This window comes from Talaromyces proteolyticus (assembly GCF_021365285.1).
Source record: "Talaromyces proteolyticus strain PMI_201 chromosome Unknown BGW36scaffold_1, whole genome shotgun sequence".
In the NCBI taxonomy this organism is placed as follows: domain Eukaryota; kingdom Fungi; phylum Ascomycota; class Eurotiomycetes; order Eurotiales; family Trichocomaceae; genus Talaromyces; species Talaromyces proteolyticus.
In genome coordinates this window covers 2,787,821-2,813,412 of record NW_025764277.1, presented here as the reverse complement: position 1 = coordinate 2,813,412, position 25,592 = coordinate 2,787,821, and the positions used below count along the sequence as shown (strand labels likewise).

The following is a 25,592-nucleotide window of genomic DNA, read 5'->3' as shown; positions in this document are numbered from 1 at the left end:
CATTAACATCGGTTCCATAAGCCTCTCTTTTATGTTGCATTGAGTATTGACAGTTTTGCAATGTAGAATAATACTGTGATTCAGATCAATCGAGATATTATTGATTGATGTCAGTTTTAAATTGGACTCATGGAAGAGACGTATCACGTGATCCGTCACCCAGGCAACGCGTCAACCCACTCGCAGCGTGGGAAGCGTCATCACTAACTTCGAGATGGAAGCCGAAGCTAAATCATTAATTCGATCTCAGTTGCACTTAGTTACTACTGCTAAGTAACTGTCTATCCAGATAAACGAAATTTATCAAACATCTCCTACCGCAGCAATCGACAATCACACTCCATTTAAAATCGAGGAATCCCCCGCCCACACAAGCAAACACCTTGGTACATACCATCGCCAAATTCCTAGACTGGAATTTGCGATAAGAAAAGCCAACTTGTACCGAGCTCTCAACAACAAATACGTCACAGCATGGCCTCCTTTATGAATACCATGTACGTTCATCCATCTCCCCCCGCCTCTTCTTAATCCAGAACAATCACCAGCGTTTTGTTTCACAATGGCGCAATTCCGAACCTCCCTTCTTGCCCCTACATCCATCAACCATTCCGAATCGACACAGACAATCAACGCCCGTCGTTACTACATCCCCTCCGAACCCCCCTCCTACCTCTCGCCAGCCGTTCGAGCTCTCAAGGGGAGTTTGTGTGTACTAACACCACCCAGCAACGCGCGCACCAAGGGCCCATTCAAACCCCGTTCTGCGACCAGGGGCACGAGCAGTTACCAGCTTAGGCGATTTGCTGAGGAGACGCTGGGAAGTGGGAGTTTGCGGAAAGCAGTCAAGTTGCCGGAGGGGGAGGATGTGAATGAGTGGCTGGCCGTGAATGGTATGCCCCTTATAAATTCAAGGACGAATTTTGTTGTACGACATGGCTGACGGAGAGGCGATAGTGGTCGACTTTTATAACCAGATAAACCTGCTTTATGGCTCGATTACAGAGTTCTGTTCGCCGCAATCCTGTCCCGAGATGAAAGCTACAGATGAGTGCGTTGGTGCAATTCATAATTGGGATCTGGATCTTTCTCTAAACGTGCAATAGATTCGAATACCTCTGGCAGGACTCCGAAACATACAAACGGCCAACCAAAATGTCTGCTCCGGAGTATATCGAACACCTGATGGCCTGGGTGCAAGGAAACATTGACAACGAGCAGATGTTTCCCAGCCGAACTGGTACTTTCTACACACTGCCTCTATACACGATAACAAACAAGTCACTAATACAGTAGTACTAGGTGTCCCATTCCCGAAAGCATTCCCCTCGCTGATTAGACAAATGTTCAAACGCCTGTATCGTGTCTACGCACATATTTACTGTCATCATTACAACGTGGTACTAAACCTCGGCCTCGAGCCGCATCTCAACACCAGCTTCAAACACTATGTTCTCTTCATCGATGAACACAATCTCTCGAGTGGTAAGGATTTCTGGGGTCCGTTGGGCGATTTGGTGGAGAGTATGTTGCGGAGTGATTAATACTTGTACTCTACGCATCTTTCTGTTGATCGGTGGAGGGTTGATTGCATAAATAATTCGAGTTTGGCGTTAGGCATATTGGGCTTGTATTTTCTATTTTCTATTTCGATTTTCGACTTGAATACGATCTTATCCACGGGATATCCGTTTCTGTAGGACTAGGATGGGCATTATGGTTCACATATGTAGTATTAGGGTGTATTATACAATTCTACTGAATTACGAGATATCAACTAACATCAATAGCTATATTGAATGTAGTGTGTATAGTATATACAAAGGAAATATGTCGATTCTGCTAACAATAATCTAAAAATCCGACAGAAAGAAAAAAAAATACACGATGCAATACATGTAGTACATCAATCAATCCATATCAAAGTATAGTATTCTCTTCGATATGAATGTTGTTCGAGTACTTTTTGGTGGATGATATGTGTACCATAAAATCTTCTGCTAGGCTAATTTACAGTGCATCGGTGAGGGCCTTGTTCAGGCGGTTGATCTTGGTCGAGACGCTGAGGTCGATAGTGCGGCCACCAACTTCGACGATCAGACCGCCGACGACATCGGGGTTGACCTGAGAAAAAATCAGCATCAGCATCTTTGCTACACGTGGTGTATGTATTATCTGAGGGACATAGACATACCTTGGGGACAACCTTGAGTTTCTTGCCCTGGCTGAACTCAGACTTGGCCACAGCCTTCTCAATGCGTTGGATAGTCTTGGTATCAAGTTCCTACACAACCCATAACCTCATTAGCCTTGCCCTCCCTCTCCTTATTATTTTTCTTTTTGGTGGACATACCTGAGCACTGGTAATATTCAACTCAATCTCACCCTTGTGCGCACTAATCAACGTCTCAAACTTCTCAACCACACCCTCCAACAGCCCCAATCGATTGTTCTCCGCAAGGGTATTAAGGAAGTTCTTCAGAATCTCGCCCTTGTCGGCTCCTCCCGCGACTTTCTGCAATTCCTGCACGATCTGTTTCTTATCGCCGACGCTGAGGGTAGGCGCGTTCAGGATCGTGGTGAGTTTGGGGTCTCGCTGGAATACTTCGCCGAGTTGGGCGAGTGCTTTGGCGACTTGGTCGAGAGACGAGGTTTTGGCGGACGCGGTGAACTAGAAATTTAGAGAGAGGGTTAGTGTGGTGGTCGGTCGGTCGGTCGGTTTGGGATGGTTGGGTATTCTGCAATTGTGCAAGCCAAGGGGAGGAAGGTGTACCAGAGCACTGGCATAAGTGCCATCAACGCCGTACAAAGCAACAGGAGGGCGCGTGTCTGGCGCAGCAGCAGCAGCGTAACTCCTCAAGCCAGTTGCAAAGGCCGATCGGGAGAGTTGGAAGTTGGAGGAGGCACGCAGGCCGGCGCGGGCGACGCGAGAGGACAGCATTGTGAGAATTGAAGACCGTTCCTAATGAGAATAGAAACAAATGCAAAGTAGAAAAAAACAAGGCGAGCCGGCAATGGCGTCTTGCGGTTCAAGGAAGCTTGGTGAGGAGTTCGCTGGTTGGCATCCCGAAGTTCTTTGGCGGTTCGCATTGGGGGTCACGTGATCAGGGCGGCACCCGAAAGTTGCCGCAGGTTATGCTTTTCGCCAAGATTTTCATACTTCTCCAATTGATACAGTGATTCATGCACTGGTTGATGACAGTGGGAGTGGTGTGAAAAACGTTAATTTGCACTAAAGTGTATTATTGGATAGCAGCTTCATCAATTTCTTGCCAACTCCATTAAATCACCTAAATATAGATTCGATAATATCCCCGTCTACTAGACATCACAAATTTGCAGCCATCTTTTCTATATACTAGTGTATATTGTATATACCATCCCTTTATAATTAAGACCAATAGTATACTGTTTAATGCCCATTTGTACCGTTTGCATCTAGCTGCGCCTCGAATTCATCTTCATAGGCAGCAAGCGACGTGCGGCTCCGCACGCGGTTGAGTTGGTCCGTAACGTAGTTGTTAAAATGCACATTGGTCTCGTGGGTTGGAGCTGCAGAGGCGTCATAAGACTGCGCGCCGTCTTCGCTCTCTTCTGCGTCCCCATTCAGCACCGTTTCAAAGTCACTGCGGTTTCCGATTGAGCGACTCGTTGATGAGCGCCGGAGTAGTCGGCTTTCGGAGGGCCGCGTCGGTTTGGTGGAGCGAGAGAAGATGTCGTCGAAGTAATGCGCTGCGGCAGTAGATGGGGTGCGCGGGGTTTGGGGAAGGCGGCAGTTCAGGCTGGAAATGTTAGTTGTGACACAACGAAAGTGACAGAGAGAAGGGGAAAGGAATACCCTGTATCGTGGATGATTTTGGCGAGAAGTCCCGTCCATCCACACTGATGAGTCGCTCCCAATCCTCGCCCAGTGTCGGCGTCGAAGAATTCGTAGAACCACAGGTAATCCTTCCAGTGCTTGTCAAAGTCAAGGAGGTCGTTCCCATTGTTGATTGCACGTCGGCCATCATAATCCCTAGCATACAGATGCTGCAAGCGATGTTGCAGCTCCTCTGCAACATGTCCTAGATGCATGTAATCTCCCGAACCAGTAGGACACTCGACCTTGAGCGAATCACCATAGAACATATAAAAGCGGAGCAAAGATTCAATCAGTAAGAAATTCACACAGATCCAGATCGGGCCACGCCAATTACTGTTTCCACCAAACAACCCGCTGTCCGAATCGCCCGGAACGTAGCCAACTTTGAACTCCTGGCCATTGACATGCATTGAGTACGGGTTCTTTTCATGGTATTTGGAGAGAGATCGGATGCCGTGGTCAGAAAGAAACTCGGTCTCGTCTAGCATTCGTCGGAGGATCTTCTCGAGACGATCTCTGCTGACAAGAGCAAGGAGGAGACGGTCATCTTTACCGCGTCGACGCATGCTGGCAATATTACGCTCGGCGACGTCGGTTTTGTTATCAATGAACCAGTTCAGTCGGCGTCTGAATGAGGGGAATTTGTTGATGATTTCAGGTTCGAGAGTGAGTACCGCGTACAATGGGATCAACCCGACTAGCGAGCGCACTGGGAGTTGCTGTGTCCAAGGACCTCCATGTGAGATGGCATCATAGTAGAAGCTTCAAGAGTCAGCATTACCTCATCAAGGATAAATTAATGAACTTACCAGTCCTCTTCATTCCAGAGAGAAGCTTCTCCGTCCTTGTTTCTGAATGTCATGGCATCACTGATCAAAATGAAGTGCTCGAAGAATTTCGATGCAACTGATATTGTCAGTAAAGTCTCTCAAAAAGCTGGTCATGACTTACTATCTTCGTAGGTACGGCGGTGTTTGGCAAGTTCAAGAGCAATATTCAACATATTGAGACAGTAAAAAGCCATCCAGCCGGTACTATCAGCCTGCTCCAGCACACCACCGGTAGGCAGCGGCTCGGAGCGGTTGAAAAGACCGATATTATCTAGACCCAGGAAGCCCCCTCGAACACATTCTTCCCGTCTGCATCCTTACGATTAACCCACCACGTAAAGTTCAGAAGCAACTTTTGAAAAACACGCTCCAGAAAGTCGAGATCCTGACGACCGTACATTTTCCGCTCGATCTTGAACGTGCGAAAGACAGCCCAGGCATGCACAGGCGGGTTCACGTCGCCAAAGTTCCACTCGTAGGCTGGCAGTTGACCATTGGGGTGCATGTACCATTCTCTGGTCAGCAGATCGAGCTGCTTCTTAGCAAAGTCGGGGTCGACCATGGAGAGCGGGATACAGTGAAAAGCGGTGTCCCATGCTGCAAAGAATGGGTATTCCCAGGAATCAGGCATTGACAGTATGTCATCTAGATACATATGTCTCCATTGCTGGTTGCGAACGTTCTTTCGGCCTGGAGGAGGAGGGACTGTGTTTGGATCACCGTTGGCCCACTGGTCCCAGATAAAGTGGTAGTACTGCTTGGTCCACAACATGCCCGACAGGGCTTGTCTTTGAATGTTCCTAAGGTCATCAGCAATAGGCAGAGGGCTGATTCGGTAGTAAAAGTCATCTGCTTCGTCCTTGCGCTTGTCAATTACATCGTCGAGCTCCTCTTCGTTGACATATTCCTCATTTTTCCTAGAGAATCGGAAGCGCACGACAACGCACTCGCCTGGCGGAACACCATCTCCCTCATCAAAAGCATACCAAGCTGCAAATTTAGTTCCCTCGTTTTCTGGATTGACAGCGTCTTTCTCCTCGTCAACGATATATCGGTGGAATGCATCCTTGACATAAGGCTGATCATTCTTGGTCCCCCACAAGGTTTCATTATTCGAGTCATTTTCAGTGAAGAGCAGACGGGGTTGAATATCGTCGTCCCCGCCATTAAACGGCGGCGATGGCGAGAGACGCACGTAGCGATCGCCGAGACGATGATGCGAAGATTTGACTAGCAGGGGGGTTGCCTGTTGGATCAGAGGCTTCTTCTCCTTATCCTCCCAGCCCCAGGCCCAGGTATTTCTGTACCAGACTTGTGGAACAATGTGCAACGGTGCTGGCTCGGGTCCTCTGTTGTAAGCAATGACTCGGAAAGACAGCTCCTCTTCATCGTCTCCTTCTTTGGCAGTCTCGATGAAGATATCCCAGTAACGGTTCTCGGCGAAGACACCAGTGTCGAGAATCTGGTATTCATGGTCTTTCTTTCCCCGACGGGCGTTCTCGTCAATGAGATCCTGGTAGGGGAACTTCTTCTGGGGGTACTTGTATAGGTACTTCATGTAAGAGTGCTATAAAATATTAACAACGTCCCCAATACCGTTAACAGTGGAAATTGGGAACGCACCGTAGGCGTATTATCCAGATGGAAATGACACTCCTTGATACTCTCGCCATGGTTTCCCTGCGGGTTCGAAAGACCAAACAGCCTTTCCTTCAAAAAATCACTACCGAAATCAGCGTCATCTCTAGGAACCAATGACATACGTACTCTTTCTCATTCCAAAAGGAAAACCCAATATTAAGCTGACCATGACTGTCACAGACCCCGGCTATACCATCCTCGCCCCATCGATAAGCTCGCGAGCGAGAGTGGTCATGCGAAAAGTCTACAGCAGATCAGCAATTACTTCAAACCAAGAATCCGGGTAACGCACGACTCCATGCATCGCCATTTTCCCTGTCATTCAATTAGCTTAAAAACATTGAAATGTTCGCACGCATTGACTTACGAGTAGTCCTCCCGCACTGTTTGGTGGTATGGTCAGCAAGAACTCGGAATGTATGACGCCATTGACTGCAGCGCGGGTGCAGTATCAGCTATTGCAGTATGGAGAGAAGACGCACCAGTCGCCCATTGTCTTTCGGCGACATAGGGACCCCATTTCTTCCAGTACCGGACTCGCGTGCGATCCTCCTGCAGCCTCCTCTCCTCCTCCGACAGGTATTCGTGGTCGTCGACGATCACCATGCTGGCGGGGTAGTCGATTGACAGCACAGTAGCACAGCGCACAGCAATAGACGGCAGACAGCACAGCGGGGGAGCTGTGTAGCTGGCAAGCACACAGGTAAAGAAATAGAGAATAGAGGATAGAAATGGGATAGTTGATAGCTCTAGAAAAGCTTTTAAAGAAGCTGCGCGATGTAGTCAGCGGCGCCGGCAGGAGAGGGAAGCGCGGCTTATCGATAAAGCAGGGACCCGCCCAGAGTTCCTTGATTTTGCAGTCTAGACGGGTCGAATGGCGCTGCAGCGGCTTTCCGAATGCAACTTTCCGGCTGCTCTACTACTTACTATATATGCAAACTGCATCCTGCATGCTGCTATTGCTGCCCAAGACATCGTATCGCATGCGGCCGCATGGGACTATTCGGTATATACATATTAGTAATCGGGATGTGCTACAATTACTAAATCAAATATCAATTGATATTCCGGAATGTCCATTGACAAGTGCAGCAACATAGGAGATAAGCGAATGCGGTGTCTCGACCAGCTACATATGTAAGAGATGTAAACGAAGATGCGGAGGAAATAATAGGGCCTGCCCGACTCCTGGAGCTCCTTCGCCATGGGGATTGCGACAAGACAGTGACGATGGCTAAATGTATTCAAAGTCGAGACATAGGCGGCGTCATAGCCAACGGCCGTTCAACAGTCGATGCTAGCCGTTGCTTTCATAACACAACGGCGGAGAGCTTGACAGTATCACACCACGTCAAAAAAAGCCTCTCCTACGCTACCAAGCCATGCTGTACAAGAACTATCAACAAACAAAAAAGAAACATATCGCCCAGAATGCACGAGTCGGAGTAGAAAAAACAGATGGGTCCAACTCAGAATTAATATATGTAGCTCCCGCTCATGACGTCTCCTTTGCCTTGCCGTGGTCCTCTCCCACATCCAAGTCGTGAGAAGTGGCAGCGGAATCTGTAGAGCCTTGATCAGATGAATGGCCGTCGGAGAGGGCCGACGATGTGGGAGATTGGGGCCCTGCCAGCTCGGTCTCACCTCGTCCTTCCTGGTCTGCAGAGGAGCTTCCGCCTCGGCCGTTGGCTTGCGACGATGGCTGCTCGTCGCTCTTGTCCCTGTTCAGCCGCTCCTCGGCCTCGCGGATCTTGGCCTGTAGAGCTTCCAGCTCTCGGGCTTGGATGGTCATCATCTGTTTTCTGCGTGGCGACAAGTCAGCATCTCTCTCGGCTGCGATGTGTCCGTGGCGATTGTGTGCGTTTTTGTGGGCGGTGTCGTTCGTCGTGGACAGATCATAGATCATCGCACTTACTTCTGTTCAATAGACTGTGTGAGATGGTCGACATCACTGTCAAGCATGAATGCATTATCAAGCGCGAGAGAGAATGCCTGGGCCATGGTTCTAGTTGCAACGAGGTTAGCTGTCAGTGGGAACACAGTATTGAAGACTGGACTAGACAGGACAGGATGTGACGGAGGGGATATAATATAAGCAACATACGACTGAGGCCGGCGAGGATTGGGCTTCCATTCCTGCTCCGTGTCCGACATGGTTATGACGTGCCGTTTCCTTGGCGATTTGTGGTATGTGTTGAAGAGTTTCAATCCGGTATGCTCTATCGCCAGAACAGCAGCCAGCCGGGTTGATAACGCTCACGATCGCACTGCGCTGTGCTGCGCCTCGGTTGACTGACGAACGAGGCCGTCTGTAGTGGAATCTGCCGGTCGCACAGGCTGCGGCAGTTTCCGAGATCGAAATCGCTGTGTTGAAGCTGTTGGGAGATGAGGCTGAGGGGGCGAGGCTGTCAGGCGGGGTGACCAGCTTATTGACAGTTGACCCGATCACCAGAGGCACTGCAGCAGTATATTGCAGGTATTATGATTATTAGTCGAGCGAGAATCGCAATCAGATATCTATAGGAGGAAACTCTTCTTCTGTGTGCCCTCCACGCACGGAGAAATAGTGACAGTCGCTGTGACAGGCGTGTTACGGCCAGGAGGAGGATGGGTGGGTGGCCCTGGCGTCTTTGAAGGTAAATAATTGCGGGACAGGACAAGAGATTGGCGCTTGATCCGCAAACCAGCAAACCAGCGCGCGACACGGGGGTCCACCAGGGAGTATCAGACTATCGGCATTGGATCATATTGTCGGGATTTGTTGCTTTATATTATTCTCGACTGCTGTTCATCTGATTGTTGTCTACATTGCAGGCTACTGATGGAGTCATGCTATTGAACGGCCGCAAGGCTTGCCTATGCACTGTTGACATTATTACCTTGCGGAGGCGATGGAATGACGCTGTCAATCACTACCAATTTGGACTTCAATAGGGGTAGCCTGGTAGTAAGGGGCAGGCTAGTGGATTCAGGAGGTAGGGCACTGTGCAGACAAGTTGACAGTGGACGCAGTGGCGCCTGAAGGCTCGTGCTGGACCCGTCGTCGGTTTAAGGGGGAGACTCACAGACCCGACTATCCGTCCGTACATCATGATCGCAGCTCATACTATCCTATCCGTACTTGTAATTAGAATGTAGAATCACGGAGACTCTGCCGAGGCGATGTTGTTACCGACTAGCTGGTTGGCGGCGACAGTAGATCGGCAGGACATAAAACTATTAGAGGTAATTAGATTGTACCGAATATACACGAATATCTAAGATGTTGCATAGCAAAGGTTACAACAAAGACAAGACGGATCACGTGCCCTGGCGGCTGCCATTCGCCGAGCCGGTCGCTCCCTTCCCAGACCAATTTTTCGCCTACCAAGTTACTTTTGCTTGGTACAAGATGATGCCACATTGAGCTCACTACCGCCGTCCATCAAATCAAGCCGACTTCCCATCAAGTACAGTCGCTGGATCACTCCCGGCCAGCGCTGAGCCCCCGTCGCGTCCTCCGTACCTAGTGCGCGTCCACTCGCATTCGACGGTCGGCCCGGCTCCCTGCGCGCTAGACTCGTGTTGAAGCTATTCGCACTCGCTATGCATGTCTGCAAATATTAATCAATATTCAACAGCTTCGCTTCAATCCTCATCGTGGCTCCCATAATATCGAGCCGTTCCGACAGGCAAGGAATGCCGCCGCTGTCGGCTTACACGCCTTTTGAATCTCTTCTCTTCTTCCAATGTCTTGCCTCGCTCGCCAGCCAGCCCGTTAACTTTTCCGCCATATCGGATACCCTGTGCAAAAATCAGTTTGTGAAGGAAAATGATGCCTTTGATACGAGCCGTCTGAGCCCCGAAGCTCTAGAGGACCTCTACACGACTTTGCTGAAGGAAGGGGTTGACGGGAATTCTAGTATTGGTAGTGCTGAACCCAACGGCCATGCCCAAGATGCTGCCAATACGAACTCAAAGAAACGCAAGATTACGAGTGGCAATGCAAGCGCCGTTACGGCTCAGCAAGCAAATGCGACAATCCTACCGGGACTGGTCACCCAGCTCTATGCTCGGTATAAAGATAGAGTGACCAAGGAAATTCGAGATGAAGAGAAGAGATACAGGGAAATTCGGGAGGAGATTGATAGGCTGCAGAAGGAAGAGCTTGAAAAGCCTGCTGAACCGACCGCTGCAAAAGAAGTATTGCCAGGTCCTGCAAAAGCTGTAGCTACTCCGAGCGGTGATGAAATCCAGGTCGATGAGAAATCAGATGTTAAGCCCAAGGCGACACCTACACCCGTGGCTGCCAATGTTCGTCAGGAGGGCCAACGACAGCAGGAACCTATCTCCATTCCGACGCATGCTGCAAAGTCAGATGTACCACCCGTTCCTCCCACCAAGGCGCAAGAACCTGTTCCTCCATCAAAACCAGAGGTAGTCAAACAGCAAGAAACACCTCCAGTCGCACCAGCACCAGCTCCACCAACCACCGCACCCCTGTCGCAACTGCAACCTCGTGTTCCAACTCCCAGGGAAGGCCCTGTTGATATTCATCCTGTCCCTACGTCCAAGCCCACCCCTAAAGCAGCGCCATTAAATGGAAAGGCACAACCTCTAGCGCCACAGCCACCAGCTCAACATCCGCATGTACAGCAAAAAATCGAAGTTAAGGTCCCGCCGCCTCCCCAATCGACTCGACCACCGTCGCAAACGCCGTCACGTTCAGGACCTACGCCGAGCCGTAACCAGCCGGCTCTTCCTCCAGGATCAACTATTGTCTTTCAAGCACACCAAGGGCCGAGCTTACCGGCTACTCCGACTCAACGCCATATTCCTCCGCCGAGCGCGCGCCAAATAGCCCCTGTTCCTACTGGTACTCCAATCGCCCCGAACATTCCGCCAGGGCAGCAGCAATTTCAGCAGTGGTCGCCTCATGCTCAGCTTCCTTACCCAGCTGGTACTATTCATGCACCCATTCCACACGGCACTCCTCATGGTCCTCCACATGGCCTACAAATGGCGCAAAACTCTATGATCCCTCAGCAAGCACAATTTGCCCAGTCTAGTGCTGGAAAGCTGGTCCCAGCTCCAATTCACGGCGCATCCCCAATCACTCCTATTCCAGACCTTGCACAGGTCCCTCCACAGACCCCGCTTCCAGGAACTCCGTCTTTTCATACAGGCGTCAAACAAAAACCACCCCGTCCGTCTATGGATACAGTTGGGTCCCTGACACCGTGGAAACGCACTCCAGGCTTGAGCATCAATATCCCGGAAACACCTGGATCTCCGCCACGACCTAATCCTGCCGATGTCAGTCCGATCAGCGACAGAGCACCGTCACCAATCGGACTTCCCGAACCTACGGCTAAAGAACATGAGCGAGGGAAGCGCGGTCAAGCAGAAGGTGAAAAGCCTCGTCGTGGCAGGAAACGAAGCGTTCCACCCCTTGACCTAGAGAAAGTAGAAGCAAAGAATGAAAGGGCGGTAGCAGCTTCCAAGGCAAAACGAGCCGGTAGCACTACATCGACCAGAGCTAGGGCAAGATCTGGAGCCTCTCGAGATGAGGACGTTGCCGAAGTACCTGCGTCACGGAAAATCAAAGACGAGGCACCGGCGACTCCCGCTGGCATTTCGGATGACACTGAAATGGAGACGAGGATAGGAATGCAACGAAAATCAACTGTAATTGGGCGAAGTGACGAGGGCAGCCAAGGTAGAGGCCGCCCAAAACGAAAACGCGGTGTTAGCGAATCCCTAGACACAGACAACATCCAACCCGCACTCGGTCGTCCTTCTGCCTCCCAACTAATCTATTGCACGCGCAACTTCACACGAACCGGCGCACCGCTCATGAACGATGTATCCGCTCACAAACACGCCTCCATCTTCGGCAAACCCCTAACCGAACGAGAAGCGCCGGGTTACAAGGACCTAATCTACCGACCCCAGGACCTCAAAACCATCCGCTCAGCGCTAAACCAAGGCAACAAAGCCGTCGCCGCCGCCACCGAAGCCGTAAACACCCCCATCGACGGCGAATCACCCAACCCTGCCTCCTCCAACACCCCTTCCAAAAACGCCGCCTGGTTGCCTAAAACCGCCGATCTAATCCCGCCCAAAGCAATCGTCAACTCATCGCAGCTGGAAAAGGAGCTAATACGCATGTTCGCCAACGCCGTCATGTTCAACCCGGCACCTGACCAAGAACGCGGGTTTGGTCCATCGTTCCGAATTGGCAAGGCTAGCGACTCGCGCTCAAGCTCGCAGCCGTGGGAGCTTGATGAAGGCGGGATTACGCGGGACACGCGCGAGATGTGCGATGATGTAGAGAATGCAGTTACCAAATGGCGTGCGGCCGAACGGACCACGGCGGAGGATTTGAGTGGGAAGAATATGTTTTCGCTGCGCGGGAATAGTGGTGAGAACGTGGACAGTACGGATGGGGAGATGAAATAGATGCAGCAACAGAGGTAGTCTGGATCTCAGATCTTTAGAACTATGATTCTAAATGTTCAATTGATATACCAAGCCTTTTTATTTATCAACGCCTCATGTCATGTAATTTCAGCAGGTCTATGCACTAGTCCGCACCCCGTCTGCTATTTTCAACCTACATGCATGCTATTCAAAATAAATCAATATACCCATGTCTATCTGTAAACGCCTCTGATGCTATCCCCGCCGAAAAACCAAAACTTGCTACGCCCGCACCGCACTCTGCCCCGGCCTTGTCCGTCCCAAACCGTCTTTGGCATAATAATCCATAGGATAAACGCCATCCTCCCACCCTTCCCTTCCCCCCAATGCAACCAGCGCCTCATACGGCGTCAACAACGGGCGCGGGAACGCATACCCCCAATCAATACTCAACCTCGGACAGGCCACCTGCACCCAACACTCGACATCGGGCATAGCTGCCAGTTTGCCCGGAAATATCTCGCTGAGGAGTAAGTTCACAAAGGGGATGTTTTGGGCTTGGAGTTGCTGCTCGATTAGCGCCATTGTATGCGGGTTGCCCTGTCGTCCCAGTGCGCCTAGGATTATCCCCCATTTGCGCGCTGATTTTGCTGAGTTGATGGCTGTGCGCCGCAGAGTGTGCATTTCCTCGTGCTCATACGTCTCGCGGGACAGGACCCGGGAGTAGGGATCGTACCGGTAGGCGGGGATGGAAGGGTTGTGGATCATGGCCGACTCAAGGTGGAATCGCCCGTCGCCGAGATAGAGTAATATATCGACATTCTTCTCGTCCAGTTTCGGGGATGTGCAGCCTAGGATCTCCCCCTTTGAGAGCGGCATGATCTGGGGGATGAGGACATTGAAGCCGGCACGCTCGAGCACCGGTTTGAGGCCATGCAGCGTCGCATTGAACTGAATTGTGCCGACTGTCGCGATGGTTTTGCCCGGTTGGAAGTTGCGGTCGAGCGTGGCGAGGAGGTGTGTGGTGTCGATAGTGATGTCGACAAAGATATAGAGGGTTTTTATGCTGGTGACGTCGACGGGGATCAGGCAGCTGTGCGCGTAGTGCACGAGAAGATCGCAGCCCAGCGCGCGCGCCGTGTAGTCGTCAACGCAGCAGGCGCCGTATGTCACGTCGCCCATGATGAGCGTCTCGATGCCAGGGCAGAATTCGGTGAGGATGTCGGAAATCGTGGTGGCGAAGATGAGCAGACCCTCTGGGAATTGCAGGGCTACGCGTTTGGCTTCTGAGCTACGGATGCGGTGGATGGTTTTGGGAATTTCGAATGAGTAGTTCTTTGGGAGGAGGGATATCGCTGCAAGGATGTCGGGGTTGGAGGAGATTTCGGCTGGGATGTGGTTGAGTGTCCGCGGGGGTCTTCTGGTGGTTGCTGGTTGGTGGGTTAGAATATTCCTTTTGATATTGATAAGAAGAAATCGCAGTGTAGTACCTTTTTGGACAGTTGTGTCGCTGTTTGATGAAGGCTCATTTTGGGTCTGGGCGTCTGCGGTGCGGCGTCCGACAAATCTTTTTTTCGGCTGGCGAGCCGTGGTGGGAGGTGCTGCGACGTCCTCCATTTTGTGTTCAGTTATAAAATATAAAAAGAGTTATTCTCAATGTCTAGAAATTATCAAATTGGCGGCGCATTAGTGCTAGATGCAAGATGTAGACGAGATCGTGAGTTTCCACAAAGCCAACCCTAAGAATTAAGAAGGTGGGGTGACGATACTGTCGATAAGCCGACGCCGCCGCGCCTACTCTGGCTAGCGCTCTCCGCATTTCCTCTCCATCCTCTCTCTCTCCCCTCGACTGTCTTGCACAACTGTCCTCCACACGGACATGCCTTGACAGGACTGCCCATTTCACACCTCTCCCAAGCGACTGCCACAATGTATCAGTCCTCCCTTCCACGCCTTCTCCCTCGCACCCTCCGCGCCGTTCGTCCCCGAACTACTCGCAGCTTCTCGACTGAGGCTCGGTTAACTGCGGACCACGTTCGCGTCGTCGAAGTTGGCCCACGAGATGGTCTCCAGAACGAGAAAAAGTCCATATCACTCAAAACCAAGATCGAGCTAATCGAGAGACTCGCAAAGACCGGTGTGACGACAATCGAAGCCGGCTCTTTCGTGCCTGCAAAATGGGTGCCACAGGTACACCAAATCCGCCTTCTGCCTGGTATTGCAGCTGACCGGCGTGACTATTTCTAGATGGCAAGCACATCCGAAATCCTCCAGCATCTCCTCCGAACGCCTCCCCAATCCGGAAACCAGATTTCATACAACTACCTCGTCCCGAACATCAAGGGCCTAGAGAACTTAGTGAAGCTCATGGAAGCGGAGAGTGCCGCGGCTGGAGCCAATAGCGACTCCGAAGCTACTACAACAACAGAAATATCGCTTTTTGCAGCCGCTACCGAAGCGTTTTCAAAAGCGAATACGAACTGTACGATTGCCGAATCGATTGAGCGAGTTAGGCCGATTGTAGCATTGGCTAAGGAAAAAGATATTCGTGTTCGCGGGTACGTCTCTGTTGCATTGGGCTGTCCGTACGAAGGCCCGGATGTGTCGCCTCTGAAAGTTGCTGAAATCACGGCGACGTTGTTGGAAATGGGCGCGGATGAGGTATCTGTGGCGGACACCACGGGCATGGGCACGGCGCCACGCACGCTGGAGCTTTTGCGGACTTTGACTGCTGCGGGGATTGCTAATAGTGATCTCGCACTTCATTTCCATGATACCTATGGACAGGCGTTGGTGAATACTATTGTTGGGTTGGAGCACGGAATCCGCATTTTCGACAGCAGCGTGGGTGGGCTAGGTGGTTGTCCCTATTCCAAGGGCGCCACGGGTAACGTCGCGACTGAAGACTTGGTCCACACCCTCCACAGCCTGGGTATGCATACGGGCATTGACCTCGAAGAGATGGCTAGGATTGGGTCCTGGATTAGCGACGAGCTTGGCCGTGCGAATGACAGCAGGGCAGGCAAAGCCACTCTCGCACGTATCGCGGGGGAGAAGACATGTCCTTGATCTACGAAACAATCACACCAAACATCTAACTGCTGTATAGCATCATAGTGGCGCAAAAGTAATGTACATAGTATCTATCAATCTAACAATTCTTTCTTTCCTTCTACCACATTTCAATCTATTATATCAGAAATCCGTCACGCGACCATTATAACTCCAATCCCCCTGATGCCCCCAACGCAACGGCTCATTCTTCGGCCCGCCTATCTCGCCAGTCTTCGGATTTTTCTCCCCGTCAAACTCTGGCTTCACGCCCTGCCGCATATCCGGATGCAACTCCTCGCCTTGCGTTATACTGCCCGCGCTTGCCCTTTTGCTCTCGCTTTGTGTAGTGCTTGCGACGGTCTGTGGCTGCGAATCAGGCGATTGATTGATTTTTGGAGGTGCTGATCGCGGCGTACTGAATGCGCCGGTTGATTGTCGCTGTAGTTCTTCGAAAATTTCTTGCTCTTCTTTTGGCAGACGCGGCGGCGCTGGGCCGTCCCCGAAGGCTGGTTTGTCGGCTAGATGTCGGTTATACGAGGGCAAGCTGTGGCGAGGGGCTGTGAGGAGAGGGCGGTAGGAGAGGGCGGTGGCGGTGGTGCGTAATGTTCGTGAGAAGAGTGACATATTTTCCGTGTTTGGCGATCTTTTTTGGTGGGTTTATGGCTGTTGCAGATATTATATTGACTGATTGATGAGAGAAGAAGTAGTTCGGCGGCGAGTAGGCTAAGTCAATCTTGCGATGCGTCACTAGCCGGATTAGGAGACTCTAGTGATTGAAATTGAAATTTAATGATCAATGATGATATCATGGATTATAATATAAATCATTGAATAATATTATTAAAGTATTCACATTTACTCGCATACTTTATCAGTCAGATCGTAGATTGAAACCCCTCAGGAATCATGTGACATCTCCATCATGGAATTCTATCTCATAACCCTAATAACCCTAACCCTAGGGTCTTATGTTGTCTAGAGTCTGGACCGACTTGATTACAAAGTAGTTAACCTCGAGCTTATTAGTCAACTGTTAAGTCTCATCCAGTCGATCGGATGAGATCGAATAAGATTCCTGGACGCAGTTAGCAAGCAGTACGCCGAATTTCTTTCGTTCGGGTGTGAGCACAATCTCCGTTAAGCCCGCCTGTGGCGAGTCGAGGCACGTGGAGATAGGCGTGAAGAAGGAGCGAGCCGCTCCAGACTCTACTGAAGGCGTGTCTTATTGTCGAACAAATGACATGGTGCGAATTGCTATATAACCCTCCGATATATGTACCTATGTAATGCTCACTGTCGTCGGCCAATCTCCTCTACCTAGGAAATTCTTTTAAGGCTTGACTCTTTTAGAATCGTGATAACGAGTAACGCGATGGCTTCCAGGATTGCTCTAATCACTGGTGAGTTATCTAATCCTCTATAGCGTTTTATTACGCCTAGGTATGCCCTTCTCTTCCCTTTGGCTTATCTCGAATCATTACACTACAGGCGCAAACTCAGGAATCGGTTTTGCAATCGCCAAGGAACTGGCCGCTGCTCCAGAGGGCTTCCATGTCCTCCTAGCTGGCCGAACTCTCAGCAAAGTCGAGTCAGCCATATCTGAGATTGAGACCTCTGGCCATGGCGCAAATGGCCTAACAGCGCTGGAATTAGACGTCACAAACCAAACCTCCATTCAAACTGCTGCATCCGCCGTGAAGCAAAAGTTCGGGCGTCTGGATGTGCTAATCAACAATGCTGGCATTGAAAACAGAGACACCGATCTGGTGACCAAGTTTCATGAGACTTTTGCTACCAACGTGCTTGGTCCTGTCCTTGTTTCTGCTGCTTTCCGCTCCTTGCTCCTTGCTTCACCGGCCCCTTACTCAGTTTATATCGGCAGTGTGACAAGTTCACTGACCAGTATTGTCAACCCGGACTCGTACTTGCGTACCACCACGGCTGGCACCAATGCATATCGGGCTAGCAAGACAGCGCTGAATATGATTGCGATGCATGAACAGCTAGAGGTGAAAGATACGCCTCTCAAAGTTCGTATCATGTGCCCCGGTTTCGTGGTGTCCAACTTGCGCGGCACCAGTGAAGAAGCCCGCTCTGGAGGGGGTCGAGCTGGTGATCCTGCGAGCTCTGCACGGCTTCTCCTCAGTATTTTGCGAGGGGAGCGTGACGGTGACGCGCAGGGCCTGATTACCACGAGTGGTGTTTGTCCTTGGTAATATTAAATAGTAAGGTATGACTAAGGTGTCACTCTCTGACGGATTGGGTGCCCAGCGTGCAGAAATGCGGCCAGTTAAGAAAGAATACACAGCCAAGTCACAATTTGGCATATATCCCGTGTTAACATTGAAAGTTGAGAATTTCATTAGGTCTTTGGCCGTGTCTCTATAATATTGAAAAACAGGTGTAGAAATATGTGCATCCAGCTCGATATTTTAGTCGACCATTTAAACATTAAAAAAAACGCTACATGAAAGTGGTCAAGAGTTGTATATCGTCTTAGGCTTGATGTAGTTGAGGTCTAATGCTACATAGCTGTACAGAACTGATATATACAATAGATCTCATATGTGGTTTGTATACTATGTTTCTTCAACATTTTACGTCCGGTTTCCTCGCGAATAGACACTAGTAATATTGATGCCTTATTATCGACTGATCCTTCACACATGTGATCAAACTTCTAGGCCAGTTCACTAAAGAAAACGCACCGGGCAGTTCCAGGAAATGATAGGATCAAGTTGGAATATTAAATGTAACGGGGGCTGGAAGTTTACTGTAGATGTGGATCGAGATATGACACATTCATAAGATGAGCGTACCAACCAATCAGAGGTAAAATGCACTAACATATTCCGGCCTCGGTGGTCTGGTAATTCCCTCATCCGTGATGAATTGCCCACGACATGGGCAATCTCGACTTAGCCATTCTTATCTGCCAAAGACTGTAAATCCGTATACCGCCCCGTCTTCTGTAGATCTCGAGTTTTGGATATCATACTCTCTGATTCCATATCCGCATTCGAAGTCTTGATCGGCAGATTGCGCTCTTCTAGGGCGAGAGAATGCTCCAGCAGGTACCTTACCATCCATCCATCTAGCTTGTGAGACTCTGTGGAAAGGAGGCAGAGGCTTTGAAATGCCATCAAACGGTTAATCTACAAGAGACCAGTCAGCTAGGAGATAAGTGATATTGAGACAGGGGTCGCGGTCACCATTGCTTCCGTAGCGGGCCAGTAATATTGAAGATCTATCAGCGCCTCAAAGTTTGTCTTGAGCTCTTGACGAGCCGTGTGAAGGTCCTCTGGTCCACCGAAGAGAAGGCTATGTACCAAGACGGAAGAGGACACTGCTGTCATGTGGGCAATGGTGGGGCAGTTGGCTCTGCAACCCTTTATCTGGCGAGACAAGTGAAGTAGGCTGCTGAAAGATGAGGCGTGGTGTTTGCACAGAGCGATATACCCGGAACCGTCCGCCGATGAGCACTGCCGGCCCTCGAGGAAGCGAAAGTAAAGCAGAGTTGAGAAGTGGTGATAGGTGAGATGTAGCGTAACGAAAGCTCCACCGATACCATTTTGCTCTTGTCTGATTAGGTTCTGAATCGACATCTGCATCTCTGGTGGAAGCTGCCGACTCCACGCCTCCAGTTCGTGCTTGAGGTTCTCCATCTCAAGGTCAACTTTGCTGGTATCCTTGACCCCGGTCGCAATGCGGCGGTTGAGGTCTTGGATTGGCACAAGGTGACGACCCAGCTTGACCAATTGGGCCCATATGCCGGGCTTCCACGTAATGTTCGAGCCTTGCCCGACATCGGGGGTAGAGAGCGTAATGTGAGTTCATCCATAGGCAAGGTACTCTGATCGTCAACATCCTCAACTCGACAACGGAGACCGAGTCCCGAGAAACACAAGCGGTCTGCAAAGTACAGTGACCACCATATCTTCCGTGAAATCTCCCGCTCAATGATTGGAGCGTCGGGATGAGGCGAGTCGAGGTGCAGGATCTCGGCCATGCTGCTGGCAATGCCTAACTGGGTTGAGAACTTGGTTCAGTCGCGGAATGCTTGTAAGTGAGATTACTTACGAAGATAGAGTGCCTGAGATTGAGTCTGACCGTTCCCAGCACTCAAGTTTGCTAGTATAATACAGGTCTGTATATTTTCAACGCATATATTCTCTAGGTCGGCTTGTAAAAAGCGTTTGGCCGCTTCTGTGAGACGCGGTTCGAGGTCGCGCCTCTCAGGATCCGCCCAGAACTTGGATCCCAGGGCACAAATGGCATACAGCAGAGCACTGCTTATATCGTCGTGCTTCACTTTGACCCTCAGTGTCGCCGCATGGAAGATACTCTGGGTTCGATCATGAATCTCCTCGAGGTAAAGCTCAACAAGGTGTATTGCCAGATGCGGAGCCAAGTCTGCCCTATGGCTGGAGGTGTGATGATGCGTCCGACCCTGGTCATCGGAGCCCACGGACTCCAGTTGGCCGGCCTGCTCTAGTTTCGAAGACAACGAGTTCTCAGCTGGACGATGACTTGTTCCATATCGCGCTCCCGCAGGTTCAAGCCCACACTGTAGGTGCCTTCGCTGGCATGGGACACAGGGCTCGCAGGGCCCACGGCTGGAGCATTTGCGTTTCGATTGGCGGCATTGCCAACATGCCCTTGGAGCCTTCATCTGCGGGACGGGATCGCACAAGAAGTCCTACCATTCATTACGTTAGTAGATGGGGGATGGATGCTTCTTAAATGTCAAGGTGGGAACTCCGACATGCACGGAAATGGGCGTCTTTGAGTGGCGGGTTAGTGGCATATGTAGTCATCTCTCGGCCCCATTTTGCCCTTCACGGCGTAAGCTTGCGGAATAGCGCTCTTGCTATTGGACAGCTCCATAACAATGGAAATTGGAGCCTCATCATAGTTCAGCATCTGGTGCAGTTGTCATCCGCTTGATTTCTCAGCAGACATTAAAAGTTGAAGAATATAAAGTATAGGTCCAATGACTGACTGTGGTCTCCTAAAACCTACCATCCTCCTCCTTCTAGATCAACTTCCCCAGGCTTCAAAATGTCCAGTCTCTTGGATCCCATTACCATCGGTGCCCGGCTTGACCTGAGAAACCGGGTCGTTATGGGCTCGATGTCCCGCAACCGATGCGTTGATGACAATAAGCCAGGTCCGGCACAAATCAAACACTATGCTGACAGGGCGAGAGACGGTACGGGTCTCATTGTGTCCGAGGGCGTGTTCATTGACTGGACTGGTTGTGGTTGGCAATACACGCCAGTCATGATCACAGACGACCATGCCGCGGCCTGGAAAAAGGTGACCGACGCAGTCCACGAGGCCGGTGGCAAGATGTTTCTCCAGGCCTGGCATCCGGGTCGTTGTGCCCATGACGAGATGCCCATTGCCAAGGAGCACAAGGCCCAGGTTCTGGCTCCGTCTGCTATCAAGGCAAACGCAGGAGAGTACCGTGACTTGCCTGGCCAGCCTGTACGTACAAACCCCTTTTCCTCCAGAGCAAGATACTGACCTTTTCTGTGTAATGTAGGGACATACGGCCAATGTCCACGCCATCGAGGACCCGAAAACAGTCATTGAGACATATCGACATGCCTGCATTCTAGCTAAAAAGGCTGGATTTGATGGTGTTGAGTTGTTAGCCCAAGGGTATGTATCTGTCTCATCGTCATGGGAAGAAAACGCTGATCAATTCCCTGCGCATACAGTGGCTACTTGCCTCAACAGTTTCTCAATTCGTAAGAAGTCCTTGGACTCAAGTTCCCCAATAGGAAATATATTAACAAATTTATTAGTCGCGCCAACAAGCGAACAGACCGTTACGGTGGCACAGTCGAAAATAGGTGCCGTTTCATCCTCGAGACGATCGATGCTATTGCCAAGGTTTTTGACGGTCCAGATGCTATCTGCGTCAAGATCTGCCCTACCGATTATTTGAACGACTCCGTGGTAGACTTTGGCGAGATGAAAGAGACTTATACCTACTTGATCAATGAAATGGTCAAACTCAGGGTGGGAATCATTGCTCTGTGCCGCCGTGGAGCATCTAATGGGGACCTCTTCGGCCGCCTTAACCGACCCAAGGAATTTCCCATTCCGGAGGGTTATGACCCAGTTCTAGATTTCGGAAAGCTTGTCAAGTTCCCGGGCAGCCCGTCCAAACTCATGGCCAACAATGACTACACAGTTGGGGAGGCTGACAGACTGATAAAGGAGGGAAAGCTGGACATGATCGCGATCGCCCGGCCTTTCATTTACAACCCGGTGAGTAATCCACTCTCCAAAGACTCGCAATATAAACTGACATAGTCAGGATGTAATTCATCGCATCAAGCATGGAATTCCATTCGCTGTGAACAACCGGGGAAATGCCGTTCATTATGGCCCGTACAAAACACCCGATGAGAACTACAACGATTGGCCGACTGCTGCTACTCTTGGTGCCCATACATCCAGATGCTAGCACGAAGGAGGACGGGCTACGTTGTGAAATTGAGGCTGCAGCTTCGTTGGTGACTGGCTAAGGCTTTCTTGAGACACCGTTGTAAAAGTAAAGTCAGTGGTCTAGTAATATATCAACAGTTTAAATATGCAGCTGAAGGAAACAAGCTGCTTAGCTACATAAAAAGCGGTGTCCACTTAGAAATATTCTCCAGATGGTATTAGTCTAAACAAATAAGGTGGTGAGTTGGGCATAGTAGAAAGAAAAGACGGTCGGGCATCGACAAGCTTACGTGCGATATTATGAGCAGCAGCCTGTAGTTGCAACCATCGACGAAGCTCTATTACATCGATTTTAAGACATAGTGACAGAGCCAGGTGCTACCACTAGGATTTCTCGGTCGTTCAATTACTAGTGAGGTAGTCTCATTATCTTACAGGTACGGCAGCGGAGTGAAGAGCGCAAGAGATAGCATTGCTCGACTGGATAACCGGCTCAACTATGTAGCTGCGATTTCAACATCTGTCCAATGGTTTCTCAAAGGATGGGATGGCGAAAATCTCAAGACGTCTCACAAGTTGTATCACCTTCCATTGGTGCGATTCGGCCTATTTCATCAGAATCACTAACGAGATGAAACGGTAAAACATCAATTTTCTTTCTTTTTGGGTGTTGTCAAATTTGGATATATAGGGCTAAAAATCTAATAAGGGATGCTTATCTTTCCTCTCACGTCTATTGAACTTACGCTAACTTTCGTCCTGTTTTAATTGCTGACCCAGATCTATTAATGATCACGAAAGGCTTATAAATTGAATATTTATTCTATGCATCCTTGCATCCCTTTCGATTATTGAAAATATCTAGTTTAGATATTGGATTTGAAGAAGAGAGTGCTGCTGTTATTGCAGCTTGCCAAAACTTAAAAGTAGGTCTGATGGAGCTTTCACATCTCAATTATACCAAGTTAATATTCCATTCTCTAAGCAATGTAAGGCCGATTGATGCATATTGTTCTTATTCATCAGAGATGTTCTTCTCAGAAATCACATGTATTTACGGTGATTCGATATTGCGGGATATTTATTTTAAAGAATTTTTGGTGTCATAAGATTCTAATAAAATTAAAGCTGTTATAATCATCAATCATACCATCTCCAATACCTTCATAACCTTCGTAACTAGAATTGATACAAAACTCAGATACCAGAAACAACTTTCCACCCTGCAATGAGCCCACCAACCAAAGTGAATGCGCTCCGAGCATAATTCATCGTCTTCCATCGCGTCAACAATCCCTGCACAACCACCTTCTTCTCCTTCTCACTCACAACTCCCGCACCACTACCCGTCTCATCCGCAATCTTCAACAAGGTGTTGATCGTTTGCCACATACCGAGCCTGGTCCAGGGTAGAACGGCAAATGTCGCGACCGCCGCGGTGCTCCAGACCAGGCGCTCAGTTTTGTCTTTTGATAGAAAAGCGACGACCGCAGAAGACGCAGAGCCGACGATCGTGAGGGGCACGACAACTCGAAGACCCGCGTGGTAAAAGTCTGCGAATGCGCCGGGGGTTACGCGCTGATGGTCTAGCTTGCTCAGAAGTGGGATAACGAGGTTGGAGCTGCTGAAGAAGATGCCTGAGGCCAAGAGAGAGGCGGAGATGGAGGCTAGTTTTGCAGCCTGTAGGGTAATTGGGCTTTGGAGGGCTTCCATTTTGTATCAATATGTATGGGAGGAGCGTGATTGGTGTAGTTTTAGAATAACAATAGTTGATAATTGATAACTGATTAATTAATAAATTGTAACGGTCTTGTCTGGTTTTCAACTGTAGCAGGATTGATGTTGGCGAGATTTGATGAAGGTGATAATGTGCGACCTGCCTGGCAGTCTTTTATACTCTGAGTTGACCCAGGAAATAATAATGAGATAATGATCCATGCACGGTTTAAAGTTCGAGCCAATCCTCCTATACGAAGCTCGGCCGTATGGTGCAGCTCGGGACAACCAATGGCCGACCTGTCAGTTGTCAGCCGTGTCAGCCACGTCGCCAAGCATAGCTTGTGAACATTGGCTTTCAAGAGGCTAAACAGCGTTAGCTAGGCTTTTGGGGAATCGAGACTCTCCATTTACAGAGTACTTTACGAGCAATAATGTCAATATAATTTACTGCTATTTATAAGCGGAATATGCGCGGCTGATTTCCCGCGTTCACGGTTTAATGTATCAAAATACCACCAATATTAATAAGAGGTGCCCACACGGGGAAACCATAAAGCCGATTGGGCACAGTGTATGCAGTGAATAACCCGGAATCCGAAGCATTCTCAATGGATGACTCTCTCATGGAACTAACTATACTGGGCATTCTCTTCGTTTTGTGTGCTGAAGGTCGCTACTATTGGTAGATAAACATAAATCAAGTCCACTCTGTAAAGCTAGGAAATCTGACGTAAGGAAGGGCTGGTTACAAACAAATAAAACATAATATCCAACATCATAAATCCTAGCCAATCTGATCATCACAAGCCTCCTAGATATGGAAATAGACCGAGTTCCTCCTTTTCCAGAACGCCCTCCAAATAAGTTGCTATTAACGGGTCGATTTCTGATTTCCACGCTCGGGCAATACAGTCGGCCAGCTCAAGTGCTTAATATGTCTCTCCATACAATTCTTCCATATATTCGGACCATTTGGGAAACGGCACCTTGCGGCGTTAACGGATACCCGTGTTGGTCTCCCCTCAAGATCTATAATCCTGGTGACGGGTTGCTGACCGTTGTGATACATTGATGACATTTTTAAATATAAACATTGAATAGTTCTGTACATATGTATACTGGTATTATGTACAGCTTTGCATATTAGAATTTAAACATATTTATTTTTTAAAATTCGTAAATAATTTTAACTGGGTTAAGAAACTTCAGCAGGGGGTGATATTATTATCATGTTAACAGTTTAGAGACTACGGAAAAGTAGATGTTTCATAATTATTCTTAGTATTTGCTATTTAATCTCTGATCAGTTCCTTCCTTAGTCATGAATGCAGCATTTGGGCCTATGGCAAAGGAAATTTATTGATCTCACGAGCGATTATATAGGACAATATTTGAAGACGGGAGATTGCGTGGCTTGATTTCAGCCCTGTTCTGCATAACGCCAATATTCGCTTATTGGTTCATACATCGCGGGATGATCAGAACCTTTGGACACCTCATCATTGAGCTTTCTTCTTGTAAACAATATGAGGAGACAAGATCGCCTGTTGTCACAGGAAGGCAGATGGTAAACACACCTCGAACTCGATATATCTCATTTGGATACTGCGTTCTATTATATC

At 49.5% G+C, this 25,592-nt stretch overlaps 12 protein-coding genes across 12 annotated transcripts; 5 read left to right on the top strand and 7 right to left on the bottom strand.

Annotated features, from left to right (window-relative positions):
- Positions 1 to 562: 562 nt before the first annotated feature.
- On the top strand, positions 563 to 1,544 carry BGW36DRAFT_285469 (Mob1/phocein; the record flags this gene model as incomplete). Its single annotated transcript, XM_046210319.1, has 4 exons — positions 563 to 893; positions 958 to 1,051; positions 1,107 to 1,240; positions 1,303 to 1,544. 4 exons carry the CDS (start codon positions 563 to 565, stop codon positions 1,542 to 1,544), a joined length of 801 nt encoding a protein of 266 aa, XP_046078301.1.
- A 229-nt stretch (positions 1,545 to 1,773) lies between these two features.
- On the bottom strand, positions 1,774 to 3,042 carry BGW36DRAFT_457088 (putative ATP synthase oligomycin sensitivity conferral protein). Its single transcript, XM_046221951.1, has 4 exons — positions 2,774 to 3,042; positions 2,354 to 2,671; positions 2,195 to 2,284; positions 1,774 to 2,124 (listed from the first exon to the last, which is right to left on the bottom strand). The coding sequence occupies exons 1-4, from the start codon at positions 2,939 to 2,941 to the stop codon at positions 2,011 to 2,013; spliced, it is 690 nt and encodes a 229-aa protein (XP_046078300.1). The 5' UTR covers positions 2,942 to 3,042; the 3' UTR covers positions 1,774 to 2,010.
- Positions 3,043 to 3,167: 125 nt separating this feature from the next.
- On the bottom strand, positions 3,168 to 7,100 carry BGW36DRAFT_367990 (Six-hairpin glycosidase-like protein). The gene is made up of 9 exons (XM_046214938.1): positions 6,812 to 7,100; positions 6,626 to 6,648; positions 6,460 to 6,577; positions 6,316 to 6,415; positions 5,014 to 6,259; positions 4,814 to 4,981; positions 4,672 to 4,768; positions 3,839 to 4,624; positions 3,168 to 3,782 (listed from the first exon to the last, which is right to left on the bottom strand). Exons 1-9 carry the CDS (start codon positions 6,937 to 6,939, stop codon positions 3,413 to 3,415), a joined length of 3,036 nt encoding a protein of 1,011 aa, XP_046078299.1. The 5' UTR covers positions 6,940 to 7,100; the 3' UTR covers positions 3,168 to 3,412.
- A 705-nt stretch (positions 7,101 to 7,805) lies between these two features.
- On the bottom strand, positions 7,806 to 8,873 carry BGW36DRAFT_16686 (uncharacterized protein). The gene is made up of 4 exons (XM_046209613.1): positions 8,438 to 8,873; positions 8,249 to 8,338; positions 7,978 to 8,135; positions 7,806 to 7,905 (listed from the first exon to the last, which is right to left on the bottom strand). The coding sequence occupies exons 1-4, from the start codon at positions 8,485 to 8,487 to the stop codon at positions 7,829 to 7,831; spliced, it is 375 nt and encodes a 124-aa protein (XP_046078298.1). The 5' UTR covers positions 8,488 to 8,873; the 3' UTR covers positions 7,806 to 7,828.
- Positions 8,874 to 9,875: 1,002 nt separating this feature from the next.
- BGW36DRAFT_16669 (Bromodomain-containing protein) lies at positions 9,876 to 12,895 on the top strand. Its single transcript, XM_046209612.1, has one exon. It carries the CDS (start codon positions 10,012 to 10,014, stop codon positions 12,772 to 12,774), a length of 2,763 nt encoding a protein of 920 aa, XP_046078297.1. The 5' UTR covers positions 9,876 to 10,011; the 3' UTR covers positions 12,775 to 12,895.
- Positions 12,896 to 13,017: 122 nt separating this feature from the next.
- Positions 13,018 to 14,352, bottom strand: BGW36DRAFT_285176 (putative diphthamide synthesis protein-domain-containing protein; the record flags this gene model as incomplete). Its single annotated transcript, XM_046210296.1, has 2 exons — positions 13,018 to 14,165; positions 14,226 to 14,352. The coding sequence occupies 2 exons, from the start codon at positions 14,350 to 14,352 to the stop codon at positions 13,018 to 13,020; spliced, it is 1,275 nt and encodes a 424-aa protein (XP_046078296.1).
- Positions 14,353 to 14,431: 79 nt separating this feature from the next.
- BGW36DRAFT_422217 (hydroxymethylglutaryl-CoA lyase) lies at positions 14,432 to 15,804 on the top strand (the record flags this gene model as incomplete). The annotated part of the gene is made up of 3 exons (XM_046219669.1): positions 14,432 to 14,452; positions 14,515 to 14,925; positions 14,983 to 15,804. 3 exons carry the CDS (start codon positions 14,432 to 14,434, stop codon positions 15,802 to 15,804), a joined length of 1,254 nt encoding a protein of 417 aa, XP_046078295.1.
- A 63-nt stretch (positions 15,805 to 15,867) lies between these two features.
- Positions 15,868 to 16,622, bottom strand: BGW36DRAFT_16656 (uncharacterized protein). The gene has a single exon (XM_046209611.1). The coding sequence runs from the start codon at positions 16,411 to 16,413 to the stop codon at positions 15,931 to 15,933; it is 483 nt and encodes a 160-aa protein (XP_046078294.1). The 5' UTR covers positions 16,414 to 16,622; the 3' UTR covers positions 15,868 to 15,930.
- A 539-nt stretch (positions 16,623 to 17,161) lies between these two features.
- On the top strand, positions 17,162 to 18,005 carry BGW36DRAFT_354068 (short chain dehydrogenase/reductase; the record flags this gene model as incomplete). The annotated part of the gene is made up of 2 exons (XM_046213493.1): positions 17,162 to 17,189; positions 17,278 to 18,005. 2 exons carry the CDS (start codon positions 17,162 to 17,164, stop codon positions 18,003 to 18,005), a joined length of 756 nt encoding a protein of 251 aa, XP_046078293.1.
- A 238-nt stretch (positions 18,006 to 18,243) lies between these two features.
- Positions 18,244 to 20,461, bottom strand: BGW36DRAFT_435586 (uncharacterized protein; the record flags this gene model as incomplete). The annotated part of the gene is made up of 5 exons (XM_046221422.1): positions 18,244 to 18,944; positions 19,002 to 19,585; positions 19,642 to 19,812; positions 19,870 to 20,202; positions 20,239 to 20,461. The coding sequence occupies 5 exons, from the start codon at positions 20,459 to 20,461 to the stop codon at positions 18,708 to 18,710; spliced, it is 1,548 nt and encodes a 515-aa protein (XP_046078292.1). The 3' UTR covers positions 18,244 to 18,707.
- Positions 20,462 to 20,922: 461 nt separating this feature from the next.
- Positions 20,923 to 22,116, top strand: BGW36DRAFT_286281 (uncharacterized protein; the record flags this gene model as incomplete). Its single annotated transcript, XM_046210397.1, has 5 exons — positions 20,923 to 21,279; positions 21,338 to 21,456; positions 21,516 to 21,545; positions 21,603 to 21,819; positions 21,910 to 22,116. 5 exons carry the CDS (start codon positions 20,923 to 20,925, stop codon positions 22,114 to 22,116), a joined length of 930 nt encoding a protein of 309 aa, XP_046078291.1.
- A 1,240-nt stretch (positions 22,117 to 23,356) lies between these two features.
- BGW36DRAFT_367976 (uncharacterized protein) lies at positions 23,357 to 24,366 on the bottom strand. The gene has a single exon (XM_046214937.1). The coding sequence runs from the start codon at positions 23,962 to 23,964 to the stop codon at positions 23,449 to 23,451; it is 516 nt and encodes a 171-aa protein (XP_046078290.1). The 5' UTR covers positions 23,965 to 24,366; the 3' UTR covers positions 23,357 to 23,448.
- Positions 24,367 to 25,592: the final 1,226 nt, after the last annotated feature.

Excerpts from the sequence above, each read along its gene's own strand:
- BGW36DRAFT_457088 (XM_046221951.1), bottom strand. The coding sequence starts at position 2,941 with ATGCTGTCCTCTCGCGTCGCCCGCGCCGGCCTGCGTGCCTCCTCCAAC. Across the intron at positions 2,285-2,353 it reads TGAATATTACCAGTGCTCAG|GAACTTGATACCAAGACTAT; the intron begins GTATGTCCACCA and ends TGGGTTGTGTAG. Across the intron at positions 2,125-2,194 it reads AACTCAAGGTTGTCCCCAAG|GTCAACCCCGATGTCGTCGG; the intron begins GTATGTCTATGT and ends ATTTTTTCTCAG.
- BGW36DRAFT_367990 (XM_046214938.1), bottom strand. The coding sequence starts at position 6,939 with ATGGTGATCGTCGACGACCACGAATACCTGTCGGAGGAGGAGAGGAGG. Across the intron at positions 6,649-6,811 it reads AGACAATGGGCGACTGGTGC|GGAAAATGGCGATGCATGGA; the intron begins GTCTTCTCTCCA and ends ATTGAATGACAG. Across the intron at positions 4,982-5,013 it reads CTTTACGTGGTGGGTTAATC|GGGGCTTCCTGGGTCTAGAT; the intron begins GTAAGGATGCAG and ends AATGTGTTCGAG.
- BGW36DRAFT_16686 (XM_046209613.1), bottom strand. The coding sequence starts at position 8,487 with ATGTCGGACACGGAGCAGGAATGGAAGCCCAATCCTCGCCGGCCTCAG. Across the intron at positions 8,339-8,437 it reads AATCCTCGCCGGCCTCAGTC|AACCATGGCCCAGGCATTCT; the intron begins GTATGTTGCTTA and ends CGTTGCAACTAG. Across the intron at positions 8,136-8,248 it reads ACACAGTCTATTGAACAGAA|AAAACAGATGATGACCATCC; the intron begins GTAAGTGCGATG and ends GTCGCCACGCAG.
- BGW36DRAFT_16669 (XM_046209612.1), top strand. The coding sequence starts at position 10,012 with ATGCCGCCGCTGTCGGCTTACACGCCTTTTGAATCTCTTCTCTTCTTC.
- BGW36DRAFT_16656 (XM_046209611.1), bottom strand. The coding sequence starts at position 16,413 with ATGTCACTCTTCTCACGAACATTACGCACCACCGCCACCGCCCTCTCC.
- BGW36DRAFT_367976 (XM_046214937.1), bottom strand. The coding sequence starts at position 23,964 with ATGGAAGCCCTCCAAAGCCCAATTACCCTACAGGCTGCAAAACTAGCC.